Below are 12,500 nucleotides of genomic sequence, written 5' to 3'. Positions count from 1 at the left end.
AGAGCCCAGACACTCTTCTGTTGACCAGACTGACCGTCTGTGTCCCCCCATGTCCCTCCTGCTTCTACTGGACCTACTCAGGAACACACACACACACACACACACACACACACACACACACACACACACAAACACGTGCACACTACGCAGAAGGAAACCCCTCACAGGAGGCTGTCCTCCTAGCACATGCGTTTGTGGTTGTTGCCAAACCCACAATCCCCCTCTGGTTGTAAGCGTAATCAAGGATGTTAAGTTGTTGCATTGTTATCCTTTCCAGTGAAAATAGAAAAGCTTGGGATTGAGACCCGGTGCTCAGTGGGATTAGATTCATTGTAACGTGATATGGAAGTCGAGGGAGCCAACAGAAACTTTCCCACTTGCGCACGGTTTTTAATCAAAAAAGCTACTCTTCTTTATCCGTAGAAACGGTTGTTATTCTTCGAGAACACGACTCCGTCACTCCGATAAGTCTCAGGGCCTGAGCTTTTGACTTCTGTCTCACGGGGCACATAAAATGGAACACAGAATGTATGAGAGGGACGTAAGGAGATGTTTGACAAAATGGAGGACCACAAAATGGAGGCATGCTAAGAGAGGGGCACTCAAAGAGTTCCCATGACGCCATTATTAATTCATCACATCGAAAATGGAATGCATTCCGATCGTGAAATGCATGTAAGTCAAGCTTCCTGCTGCCCTACGTCAGGCTCACATAAACAGGAACCTTTTGTACATCCACCATCTCCCTTGAGCAAGGCTAAAACCTTGCGACTTAATTGAATTCACTCTTATCTATCACTCTGGACTCACAAAAGCGTTTTTCATCAGCCATTATCTGCAAATGAAATCACAAAAGGGAGTCGTGTGTGTGTGTGTATGAAGGGAGAGGACATGAAAGGAAAAAAATGGAGCAGAAACAATAACTATGGTGGTGTTAACACAGAGGCCCTGAGGACAGAAAAGACTCCTCTCATTTGAAGGTCTTCGCTAAGGTTCTGCCAAGGGTGGACCGGGCCCTGTACAACAGTGTGTCAAAGTAACTGCATGATCTAAGTCTAAGATATATATAGTGGTGAGCTCTATGAAGAATTCATGATGTATACTTTTAGAAGGGATGTCTTTTAGCACAGAAGAGTGCAGGTAGGGTTGCTTCAAGTTAGGAAACAACAGGGGGCACTGTAGCTCACACAGTAGCCTCGACCACATTCGGGCTTGACGCCCATGGAGGACACAGGTTCGAATCCGGCCCGATGTCATTTTCTCCAGTTCACTCCCCCACTTCTTCGCCCTCTCATTTCCTGTCACACTCTTCACTTACCTATCAATTAAAGGCATAAAAAAGCCAAAAACAAATCTTAAAAAAAAAAAAAAAAAAAGTTCGGAAACAACACGAGCGAACAGGAGTTGAACCAAAGTTTTAAACAGCAGGGAGTGCAATTCTTCATTCTTCAAGTTCATTAATAATACGCAACAGTGGTAACATGGTTGTTCATGTAGCACCTTGCTCCGCCTCGGGGGTTACCAAGGCCTGAGTTCTGTTGACGGGCAGTGCTTGCTTTGGGCTGTACTGTTGTATAATTACAGATTATGGAAATCCCAGGCAGTAGCCCAGGAACCTTAACCATATTTATGCAAATCAGCTTCGGCCTTGGCACGGCACCCACATCAAAGGAGCTCGATGGCATAAGTCTGCAGAGGGATGTTAGCCTTCAGTGACTAATGGAGCAGTGGCTGTAGGTTGCATCAAATAGGGTGTGTGTGTGTGTGTGTGTGTGTGTGTGTGTGTGTGTGTGTGTGTGTGTGTGTGTGTGTGTGTGTGTGTGTGTGTGCTGTTGGATGTGACCTGAAAAATACACTGCAGGAAAGAACAGGTGGCTTAAAAATGGAAGTATTTTGACAAAGGAGAAGTCCTTGCATTTGTCAGTTGAGAGAGTCCAAACCTACTCCCCTTCTGAAGTGTTGCATTGGTTATTTTTAGTTTTTTTACACCTTTGACTAGTTTGATGAGTCAGTGAGGATCTGCTGGGGATTAATTAACCTCCCGCAAATCCTCTCAGTTTTTCCGCGGAACAAGACTGTTCTTCTGCAGCCACTCCAAGGGGGTGACTAAGCCAACTAACAAGTGGCTCTTTCGAGTGGCTGATTCTAATCCCACTCCCAGCCCCCCCCCCCCCCCCCCCCCCCCCCCCCATCCACTTCTCTAGAGAGGGGCCAGCATTGTTTAAGGTCCTGGGCATCGGGCGTCTATCCAGACACTTGTGATGACCTTGCAACATCGCGAAGGAAGAGATTAGCCGCCCCCTGGGGCAACCCCACAGGAGTGTGAATATTGGTTCACTTCAGACAGTACGTGAAGGAAACGTTCTCATTTCTGCTGTTCTACAAAGGCCCTTCCTCAACTGAAAAAAAAAAAAAATGAAAACGATTTAACCAGAGAGTTTATGCTGACATCATTTTGGCTGGCGCTTGGTGCCCTTTGGGGTCGTCTCGGCTGCCCGGCACGTCCCCATTATTGTAACCTTGTGTGAGGTGTTTCACTCCCTGCTCTCTGGCACACAACACAACTGCTTACATTTGATAGTGCATGAACTTGTTTTTGTTTGATGTATTGAACGAGTCTGGCAAGCTAGTTTGTGTGCTTTACCGGTTTAGATGGTATTTTTCTCTGCAGTGACCGTTATCGTTTAGATAAGAGCACAGTGACTCAAACGCCTCTAGTGCGTCGCCTTAATGTCACAGTTTGCATGCACCGACAAGCAAAATGGCGGTTTCAACTGATGCGCTGAGCATGGTAACTATTTAGGAGAGGGATTTAAAAAAAGGAACCTGAAATGTCAAGAGAAGGATGTGGTCCCTTCCTTGTTCTTGGTCGCATTTCCCAATTTCCAGCTCACATGATGGCAGTGTGACCTTGTGAAACTAGACAAAGAAGCACTCTATATTTAGAAGGAATAAAGCTCTGAGTGTGTGTGTGTGTGTGTGTGTGTGTGTGTGTGTGTGTGTGTGTGTGTGTGTGTGTGTGTGTGTGTTAGAAGGAATAAAGCTCTGAGTACTCTCTGAGAGCTGACAGCTGACACGTCTCCTGCCTTCTGGCATCTTGCTTGTTTTCACCTTGGTAGAGAGAGAGAGAGAGGAGAGAGAGAGACTGAGAGAGCGAGAGAGAGAGAGAAGGAGAGAGTGAGAGGAGAAAGAGAGTGAGTGAGAGAGAGATAGAGAGAGAGAGAGAGAAGGAGAGAGAGAGAGAGAGAAGGAGAGAGTGAGAGGAGAAATAGAGTGAGTGAGAGAGAGATAGAGAGGGAGAGAGGGGATCCGTGTCACCAGAACACTTCACCTCCTGTCTAGATGGACTATGGTGGATGAGCTGCCCATGACGTGCGTGCGTGCGTGCGTCCGTGCGTGTGCGTGCGTGTCTGTGTGTGTGGACTATGGTGGATGAGCTGCCCATGACGTGCGTGCGTGTGTGTGTGTGTGTGGACTATGGTGGATGAGCTGCCCATGACGTGCGTGCGTGTCTGTGTGTGTGGACTATGGTGGATGAGCTGCCCATGACACCCATGACGGACAGGATTCAGTGCACACTGGCCCGTCCACTTCACACTGCCGCTCTCATGAAGTATGCTGCCGTCCCGTAGATCGCTCCACACACTCCGACCCTCCCCCAGGGAGCCAGATGGAGCGCCTTGGACCGGTTTGTCTTCAGGCTCTTTCAAAGTACTGCACCTACCACACCTGACAGGTTTTTCTGCTCACTTAATTGTAGGATTCGCAGCTCCTAGTGTGTGTGTCAGTGTGTGTGTGTGTGTGTGTGTGTGTGTGTGTGTGTGTGTGTCTGTGTGTCTGTGTGTGTGTTGTGTCTGTGTGTGTCTGTGTGTGTCTGTGTGTGTGTGTGTGTGTGTGTGTGTGTCTGTGTGTGTGTGTGTTGTGTGTGTGGTGTGTGTGTTGTGTGTGTGGTGTGTCTGTGTGTGTGTGTGTGTGTTGTTTTTCCTCCCACTGCGTTTAAGAGCTTTTCCTTAGAAGTACCCCGTTGCCCTGTTTTCAACAAGGGAGTGGCTATGACTCAGCTGCTTCATTTGCCCTGAGGTAACGGTCCATTTTTCTGGGTAGCTGTAACCCAGATAAGTGGTTACCATGGAAATGAGATTACGTTGAACACTGCATCGGAAAAGAATGGTGTGGCTCCTGCCCGCCTGCAAGTTTAGGACTTCATAAGGGATGAAATTACAGCTGCGTTGCCTTCACCTTGTCCTTCTCCAGAAATGTTCTTTCTTTTCATGAGCCATGATATTTAAGGTTGAGTCGTTGAGGAACAGAATGAATGGCAGTATATCAAGATGGGTGTTCTTCCTTGACTGCTACCTCCTCCTTTAACTCCCTGGGTCATGGCTTATGTGTGTGTGTCTTGTCTGTGTGTGTGTGTGTGTGTGTGTGTGTGTGTGTGTGTGTGTGTGTGTGTGTGTGTGTGTGTGCTCATTTAGTAACTCACCAACTGGGAACCCCCCCCCCCCCCCCCCCCCTAAAGGCGGCTGCTTGCTACAGCGTTGGGGGTTAACGGTTGCGCAAAATTTACTCGGTGCAGTTCATGCTCCCAAAGGTTGCGCGTGTTGTCATGAGCCTGCCATTTGCCTGGCAGATAGAAAGCTGTTTCCCTAACAGAAAGTCTGAAGCTTGAAGTTCTTTTCAAACCTTTGCTTGGGTAGCACTGTTAAACTGAGCAGACATGCAGAGTACATTTGAGTAATCTCATCACGTAACATTCGTTTTCTAAAAACAATCACATAGTATTGCATGTTTTACTGTGGTAGAAAATACGTTAGCTTAATGCTAACGTATATTGAAAATCCTATAGACACCGCGCTAGGTATTAGCATCAAGTAATTCACGTTAATGTTTTTGTATGAGCCTGACATTTGCTCTGCAGATAGATAACAGGTTCCCTAACAGAAAGTCTGAAGCTTGGAGTTATTTTCAAACCTTTACTTGGGAAGCACTGTAAAACTGAGTAGACATGCAGAATATTTTAGTAACCTCATCTCGTATCATTCGTTGATAGAATGCAGGCTGCGAGGCTCGCGTAAGGGCTTACGTAAAAATTACGCAAGTCTAGAAAAAGGGGCCGACGCACGCAAGACGTAAGAAGTCGCGCAAGGGTCGCGCAAGGGGCTTGCGCGGCCTCTTGCGCTTACGCTTACGTAAGGAAGCATGAATCAGCCTTAAGTCTGCCTGTGCCTGGCAAGACCTCGAGCAACGAGGTGTGTGTGTGTGTGTGTGTGTGTGTGTGTGTGTGTGTGTGTGTGTGTGTGTGTGTGTGTGTGTGTGTGTGTGTGTGTGTGTGTGTGTGTGTGTGTGTGTGTGTGTGTGTGTGTGTGTGTGTGTGTGTGTGTGTGTGTGTGTGTGTGTGTGTGTGTGTGTGTGTTTTAGTGTGTGTTTTAGTGTGTGTTTTAGTGTGTGTTTTAGTGTGTGTTTAAGTGTGTGGGTGTGTGTGTGTGTGTGTGTGTGTGTGAGTTAGCTAGCTGATCTCTGCGCTGGCTCCACCCGGCCTGTCAGAGCACGCCCTTAGATAGTAGACTCGGTTCACTCCCTTTATCCGGAGCGTGTGTGTGTGTGTGTGTGTGTGTGTGTGTGTGGATAACAGCAGTAGACTCGGTTCACTCCCTTTATCCGGAGCGTGTGTGTGTGTGTGTGTGTAACAGCAGTAGACTCGGTTCACTCCCTTTATCCCGGGTGGAATTCTCAAAAGAAATGTGCAGATCAGCGGAGTCTGGGGAATTCCTTTCAAGCGGGATTGTGTTCGGATTGTGACCCTTTAAGGAGAGGGAAGCCCTTAATCAGCCTGATGACTGCTCGCCTAGCACTCCTTCATCCCTCTCTCCTCCGCCCCTTCTTTCTCTTCTCTCCCTCCTTCATCCCTCTCTCCTCCGCCTCCTTCTTTCTCTTCTCTCCCTCCTTCATCCCTCTCTCCTCCGCCTCCTTCTTTCTCTCACTCCTTCATCCCTCTCTCCTCCGCCCCTTCTTTCTCTCACTCCTTCATCCCTCTCTCCTCCGCCCCTTCTTTCTCTTTTAGCTCTCCTTCATCCCTCTCTCCTCCGCCCCTTCTTTCTCTTCTCTCCCTCCTTCATCCCTCTCTCCTCCGCCCCTTCTTTCTCTCACTCCTTAATCCCTCTCTCCTCCGCCCCTTCCTTCTCTCCCTCCGTCATCCCTCTCTCCTCCGCCTCCTTCTTTCTCTCACTCCTTCATCCCTCTCTCCTCTGCCCCTTCCTTCTCTCCCTCCTTCATCCCTCTCTCCTCCGCCTCCTTCTTTCTCTCACTCCTTCATCCCTCTCTCCTCCGCCCCTTCCTTCTCTCACTCCTTCATCCCTCTCTCCTCAGCCCCTTCTTTCTCTCACTCCTTCATCCCTCTCTCCTCCGCCCCTTCTTTCTCTCACTCCTTCATCCCTCTCTCCTCCACCCCTTCTTTCTCTCACTCCTTCATCCCTCTCTCCTCCGCCCCTTCCTTCTCTCCCTCCTTCATCCCTCTCTCCTCCGCCTCCTTCTTTCTCTCACTCCTTCATCCCTCTCTCCTCCGCCCCTTCCTTCTCTCACTCCTTCATCCCTCTCTCCTCAGCCCCTTCTTTCTCTCACTCCTTCATCCCTCTCTCCTCCGCCCCTTCTTTCTCTCACTCCTTCATCCCTCTCTCCTCCGCCCCTTCTTTCTCTCACTCCTTCATCCTTCTCTCCTCCGCCTCCTTCTTTCTCGCCTAGCACTCCTTCATCCCTCTCTCCTCTGCCTCCTTCTTTCTCTTCTAGCACTCCTTCATCCCTCTCTCCTCCTCCGCCTCCTTCTTTCTCTCACTCCTTCATCCCTCTCTCCTCCGCCCCCTTCTTTCTCTCACTCCTTCATCCCTCTCTCCTCCGCCCCTTCCTTCTCTCACTCCTTCATCCTTCTCTCCTCCGCCCCTTCCTTCTCTCCCTCCTTCATCCCTCTCTCCTCCGCCTCCTTCTTTCTCTCACTCCTTCATCCCTCTCTCTCCTCCGCCCCCTTCTTTCTCTCACTCCTTCATCCCTCTCTCCTCCGCCCCCTTCTTTCTCTCACTCCTTCATCCCTCTCTCCTCCGCCCCTTCTTTCTCTCACTCCTTCATCCCTCTCTCTCCTCCGCCCCCTTCTTTCTCTCACTCCTTCATCCCTCTCTCCTACGCCCTTTCTTTTTCTCCCTTTTGACCCTTAACGGACAGATTGTGTACAACACACACACACAGAGACACACACACTGATTGTGAGAGCCATCAGGCTTGCCTTATGTGAGAGAAATCCTCTTGTGACTATTGCTGTCCAGTTAAGTGTCTCTGCTCTCCTCCTCTGTTAGACTGTGCAGTGATGGACCAGGGAACTACTGTACTGGCTGTGTGTGTGTGTGTGTGTGTGTGTGTGTGTGTGTGTACATGAGACAGTCTTTTGTGTGTGTGTGTGTACATGTGTACGTGTTATGATTGTGATCCCTACTGAGTGAGAGGCAGCGAGTGGCGTACGCTGAAAGGCCCATTGTGACGCCTATTGAGCGAGCCACAATAGCACTGACTGGATGGCACGTCTGAGTGAGGGAGAGAGAGAGAGAGAGGGGGAGAGAGAGAGAGAGACAGAGAGAAAGACAGAGATTCAGAGAGAGGGCCAAAGGGGAAAAGGGTCTCGGAGCAAGGGAAGGGGGTTAGCGCGGTGGGGCTCGAGAGACATTCCCACAGGCGTATTGAACCATAGCGCCGCCTGGTGGTGTGGTAGCGCTCCTTGGGATTATATTTGCAGTAGAGTAGCATACACAGCCCTCTTCATAGCCCTCATCCACACACATGTGCGCACACACACACACCAACACCACACACACACCATTAGCACACACTTTTTAATGTCTCCCATGTGCCAGTGTGTCTGCTGGCTGGAGCTGTGATCATCTTCCTGTAACAGGAGGCCATTTGCTCTGTGATGCTGGGCAGTGTGTCAACAGCCCCCCAGGGAAGGCACGCTGGTCCTGTGTGACCTGGATCTGGCGGGGGGCGGGGGGGGTGGGGGGGGGTGGGGAGCAGAGCAGAGATCAGGCTGTTTGAGCGGTCGATCGATCGATCGATCGGTTGTCCTCGCTGACCACAGACCACGGAATCTGTGTGTGTTCTTCGCCACCTCAGGCTGAAGGTTTCAGTGTGTCAGATTTCACTGGGCTGCGTCACTGAGTTGCCTTTCAGAGTGTGTGTGTGTGTGTGTGTGTGTGTGTGTGTGTGTGTGTGTGAGAGACCTGAGTCCTCTGAGACTATATACGCTGTAATGAAAAGCGTCGATTCACTGTTCACTTACTACATTGCAGAAGATGGCCTCCTCATAATGTGCCTGTGTGATGAGGACGCTGTCATTTAAGTATGTTTACTCGTCGAGAGCGGTACTTAAAACCCCATTAAGGCCATGGAAGACTGCTGTAGTGTGTGTGTGTGTGTGTGTCTGGTGTGTGTGTGTGTGTGTGTGTGTGTGTGTGTGTGTGAAGACTGCTGTAGTGTGCTCTAGTGTTTACAGCACTGAGGACACGTCTGTCCTGCAAACTACAACCCCCTTATTTAAAGATTATCATGCTGGGAGGCCTCTCTTAAATGTGCTCCCTTCACTCTCCCCCTATCTCTTTCTCTTTCTCTCTCTCTGTCTCTCTATCTCTCTCTGTCCCTTTCTTTCTCTCTGTCTCTTTCTCTCTATCTCTGTCTCTTTCTCCTCTCTTTCCCTCTCTCTGTCTCTTTCTCTCTCTCTCTCTCTCTCTCTGTCTCTTTCTCTCTCTCTGTCTTTTTCTCTCTCTCTCTCTCCCCCTCTCGGTCTATTTCTCTCTCTCTCTGTCTCTCTGTCTCTTTCTCCCTCTCTCTCTCTCTCTCTGTCTCTTTCTCTGTCTCTCTCTCTCTGTCCCTCCCTCTGTCTCTCTGTCTCTCTCTCTCTCTCTCTCTTCCTCCTTCTCTCTTGCTCTGTCTGTCTCCTTCTCCTTCTCCATCCCTTGGCTCCACCATCATTGATTGGGTCTCTTTTGTCTCCTTCCTCAGTGCTGGCATTGCAGTTGGTTTCTACGGAAACGGCGAGACATGTGATGGGGTGAATAGGCTGACGTACTCTCTGCGCCATGCCAACCGCACCGTGACGGGAGTGCAGAAACTGGTGAGACTCGCCGACGCACAAACTAACACACACACAGACACACGCACCTACACACACACACACACACACAGACACACTCCTATGTGAGAGATTATAGCACACTGTCAGACACGGTCTTAATTTAACGCTAAACTTCAACTAGTTCTCCTTCAGTGCCTAGTTAGCTAAGCAGCTTATTTACATACACACATGCTGACCACACTATCATAATACATACCTCTGAGTATTCACACAAAAAGCCACACACACAAGCTTCGATTTTGTGATGGCCAGCAATTGGACTTGGACTGAGTACCCCACACACACAGACACACAGACACACAGACACACAGACACACAGACACAGACACAGACACAGACACAGACACAGACACAGACACAGACACAGACACAGACACAGACACAGACACAGACACAGACACAGACACAGACACAGACACAGACACAGACACAGACACAGACACAGACACAGACACAGACACAGACACAGACACAGACACAGACACAGACACAGACACAGACACACATTTTTGAGCGTGCTCATGTGCTTGTGTGTGTGTCCCCAGGTATTTGACAGCACTGGGGCCCTGAACCAGACGGGCGATGACAACCTTCAGCAGCTGGAGCAGCGCTACAGTAAGCACACGGACTACGTGGCCATCGTGCAGAAGCTCCAGGGACAGCTGGCCGAGCTGGTCCGGCAGATGGGGGAGGTTCCCTTCTGGACCAACCCACGCATCTCCCTGGAGGAGCTGGCTGTCAACATCGAGCTCTACGACTGGTACAGGTGAGAGAGAGGGAGAAAGAGAGAGAACGAGAGAGAGAGAGATGTTTATATACCACATTGTTACTATCCATGACTTTTTTTTTTTTTTATTAATTGTTCATTTTATGTAAATGCTTTGGCAATGTTGTATTGTATGCAGTCATGCCAATAAAGCCTTTGAATTGAAAAAAATTGAATTGAGAGAGTGAGGGAGCTGTTAATATTGTTGTATTGAGTGCTTTGGCAACAATGTATCGCACATTCATGCCAATAAAGCCATTTGAAATTGAAAATTGAGAGAGCTAGAGAGAGCTGTGCTCTCATTGCCCTGAGCAGGGTTTGTGTTTGTGTGTTTTGTTGTTTTGATGGTGCGCCTGAGAAACCTTACTTTCCCATGACTTTCATTCCTCTTTTCCTCTATCTTTCTGTTTCTCTCCTTCCATGACCGTCACCTCTTTCATCTCTCTCAGTTTTGATAGGTGGTTGTGTCACAGTGCATGTAGACATCCAGGGCTCTGGTTTATTTGTGATGGTGTGATTACATTAGCGCAGCTTGCTGGAATATCACAGACATCTGCATTGTGACTGACTGGTACTCCCCCTTCTCCTGCTGTCTAAAACAGTCACACACACACACACAGAGACAAACACACCACACACACACACACACACACACACACACACACACACACACAGAGACGAACACACCACACACACACACACACACACACACCACACACAGAGTCTGGCTCCAGTGATGGCAGTGTAAATGATCACACAATTCCAGTGTTTCGCGAGGATCTGTCACAGGAAGTGGCATGTGCAGAGCTATTATTCGTCTTATTTGCATTTCTTAAGGGATTGTAAGGAAACATTGCTGCTTTCATGGTAACACATTGGTCTAGCCCATGATGACCGTATGTTTAATGATTATATACATTTTTTAAAATAATTGTGATACAACCAACAGAATGTGAAGTCCGTACACATCCATGTGTGTGTGTGTGTCAGCTTTCTGTCTCATCTTCTGTTCTGTTCTGTGCTTTTGGTTTGGAAAAATGCATGTTTAAATTTAAAAAAACAACATTCATTTTAGTCCCCCACTCTGTCACCAGGAATGTATTTAATTTATTTTATTTTATGGTTGTGTGTGTATTTCAAGTCACGGGTCTTTCTAAAGCCGTGTGTGTGTGTGTGTGTGTGTGTGTGTGTGTGTGTGTGTGTGTTTTTAATTATGCCTGTTTCTGTTGTAGGTGTGTGTGTGTGTGTGTGTAAGTGTCTAATCATGCCTGTTTGTGTTGTAGGTGGCTGGGCTACCTCGGCCTGCTGCTCTTTGATGTGCTCATCTGCCTCCTGGTGCTCTTCGGCCTCATCCGCAACTCCAAGAACACTCTGATTGGGTAAGGCCAGTCACATGACCTCACTCGCCTAACACACACACACACACACATACACACACATACACACACATTCACACACACACACACACACACACACACACACACACACATACACATACACACACTTACACATACACACACATTAACACACACACACACACACACAGACACACACAAACACACACAAACACGTCAGGAAGGTTGTTACACACAGCCAACCAGAGAGAGAGAGAGAGAGAGACAAACAAGACGACGCATTCCAGTGGTCAAATAGTGGACCCTAATTAATGTATCCGGTTATGATTTAGTGCGGTCCCAAGCGGAGTCATAATTAGACGGCATCGATTTGTCCGGGAAAGGAAAAGCTCTCCCTGGCTCTTAAACCTCGGCAGCCATCACAAATTGACTTTGACAGCGTTCCATACGTCCCTGTCAGGGCAATTATGGCGCGGGTGTTAACACATCTCAAACTGACAATTAGTCATCGTCTCAGTTTAGCAGAAGGAGACGTCCTAATCTGTCTGAGGCTTGCCACGGTCTCTAAGTTTAGACGCTCGGCAGGCAGACAGGCAGGCAGGCAGGCAGGCAGGCAGATTTCTGCATAAAGCATCCTTATGCTATACTCCAATAAATGACATGCCTGCCTGCCTGCCTGCCTGCCTGCCTGCCTGCCTCTCCATCCAAATGCCTTTGGAGTATGTTCCTGAAATCGGTAGAGCTTTTACCGCAACTGTCTGTGTGTGCGTCTGCGGCTTCTGGTGTAGAGACCTGACGAGGTTTCCAGAGCTTTTGTGTCATACCTGAGTTCTGACACATTCACACACATCAAAACACTCTCCTTTTGTTTCAGTGCTCAGCAATGTCAGCAATGCCACTACAAAGCAACTTCTTGTATTCTTTAATGGCACTTTTGGTAAAATTTGTTCAAATTCTCACGTTTCCTTTCCCGGCAGCAATCATTTGAACAAATCCCTGAAAACAAAAAAAGTGATGCAAAGAGCCCAACCTATCAGGACAATGATGTACCTGTCAATCATACGCCCTTCCAAAGCAGTTGTAGTGCTGAGCTATTTGGAACACAGTGATGTGAGGGGAGAGAATTTGATTTGCTGATCTGCTTCAGAATAACTTATATAGCCACCAGTATCTAAATATACAGTATTAATAAAAGTGTATCTATCTATCT

At 48.4% G+C, this 12,500-nt stretch overlaps 1 protein-coding gene across 1 annotated transcript in view; it reads left to right on the top strand.

Moving 5' to 3' along the window:
* The window catches only part of ttyh3a (tweety family member 3a), a 67,137-nt gene that overhangs the window by 20,635 nt on the left and 34,002 nt on the right, over positions 1-12,500 (top strand). The window contains 3 exon segments of the mRNA XM_080856998.1: positions 9,037-9,148; positions 9,715-9,935; positions 11,219-11,314. Coding sequence (XP_080713124.1) covers positions 9,037-9,148; positions 9,715-9,935; positions 11,219-11,314 — 429 coding nt within the window.

The sequence above is a fragment of the Sprattus sprattus genome, assembly GCF_963457725.1.
Source record: "Sprattus sprattus genome assembly, chromosome: 18".
NCBI lineage: Eukaryota > Metazoa > Chordata > Actinopteri > Clupeiformes > Clupeidae > Sprattus > Sprattus sprattus.
This window is presented reverse-complemented; position numbering and strand designations above follow the sequence as displayed.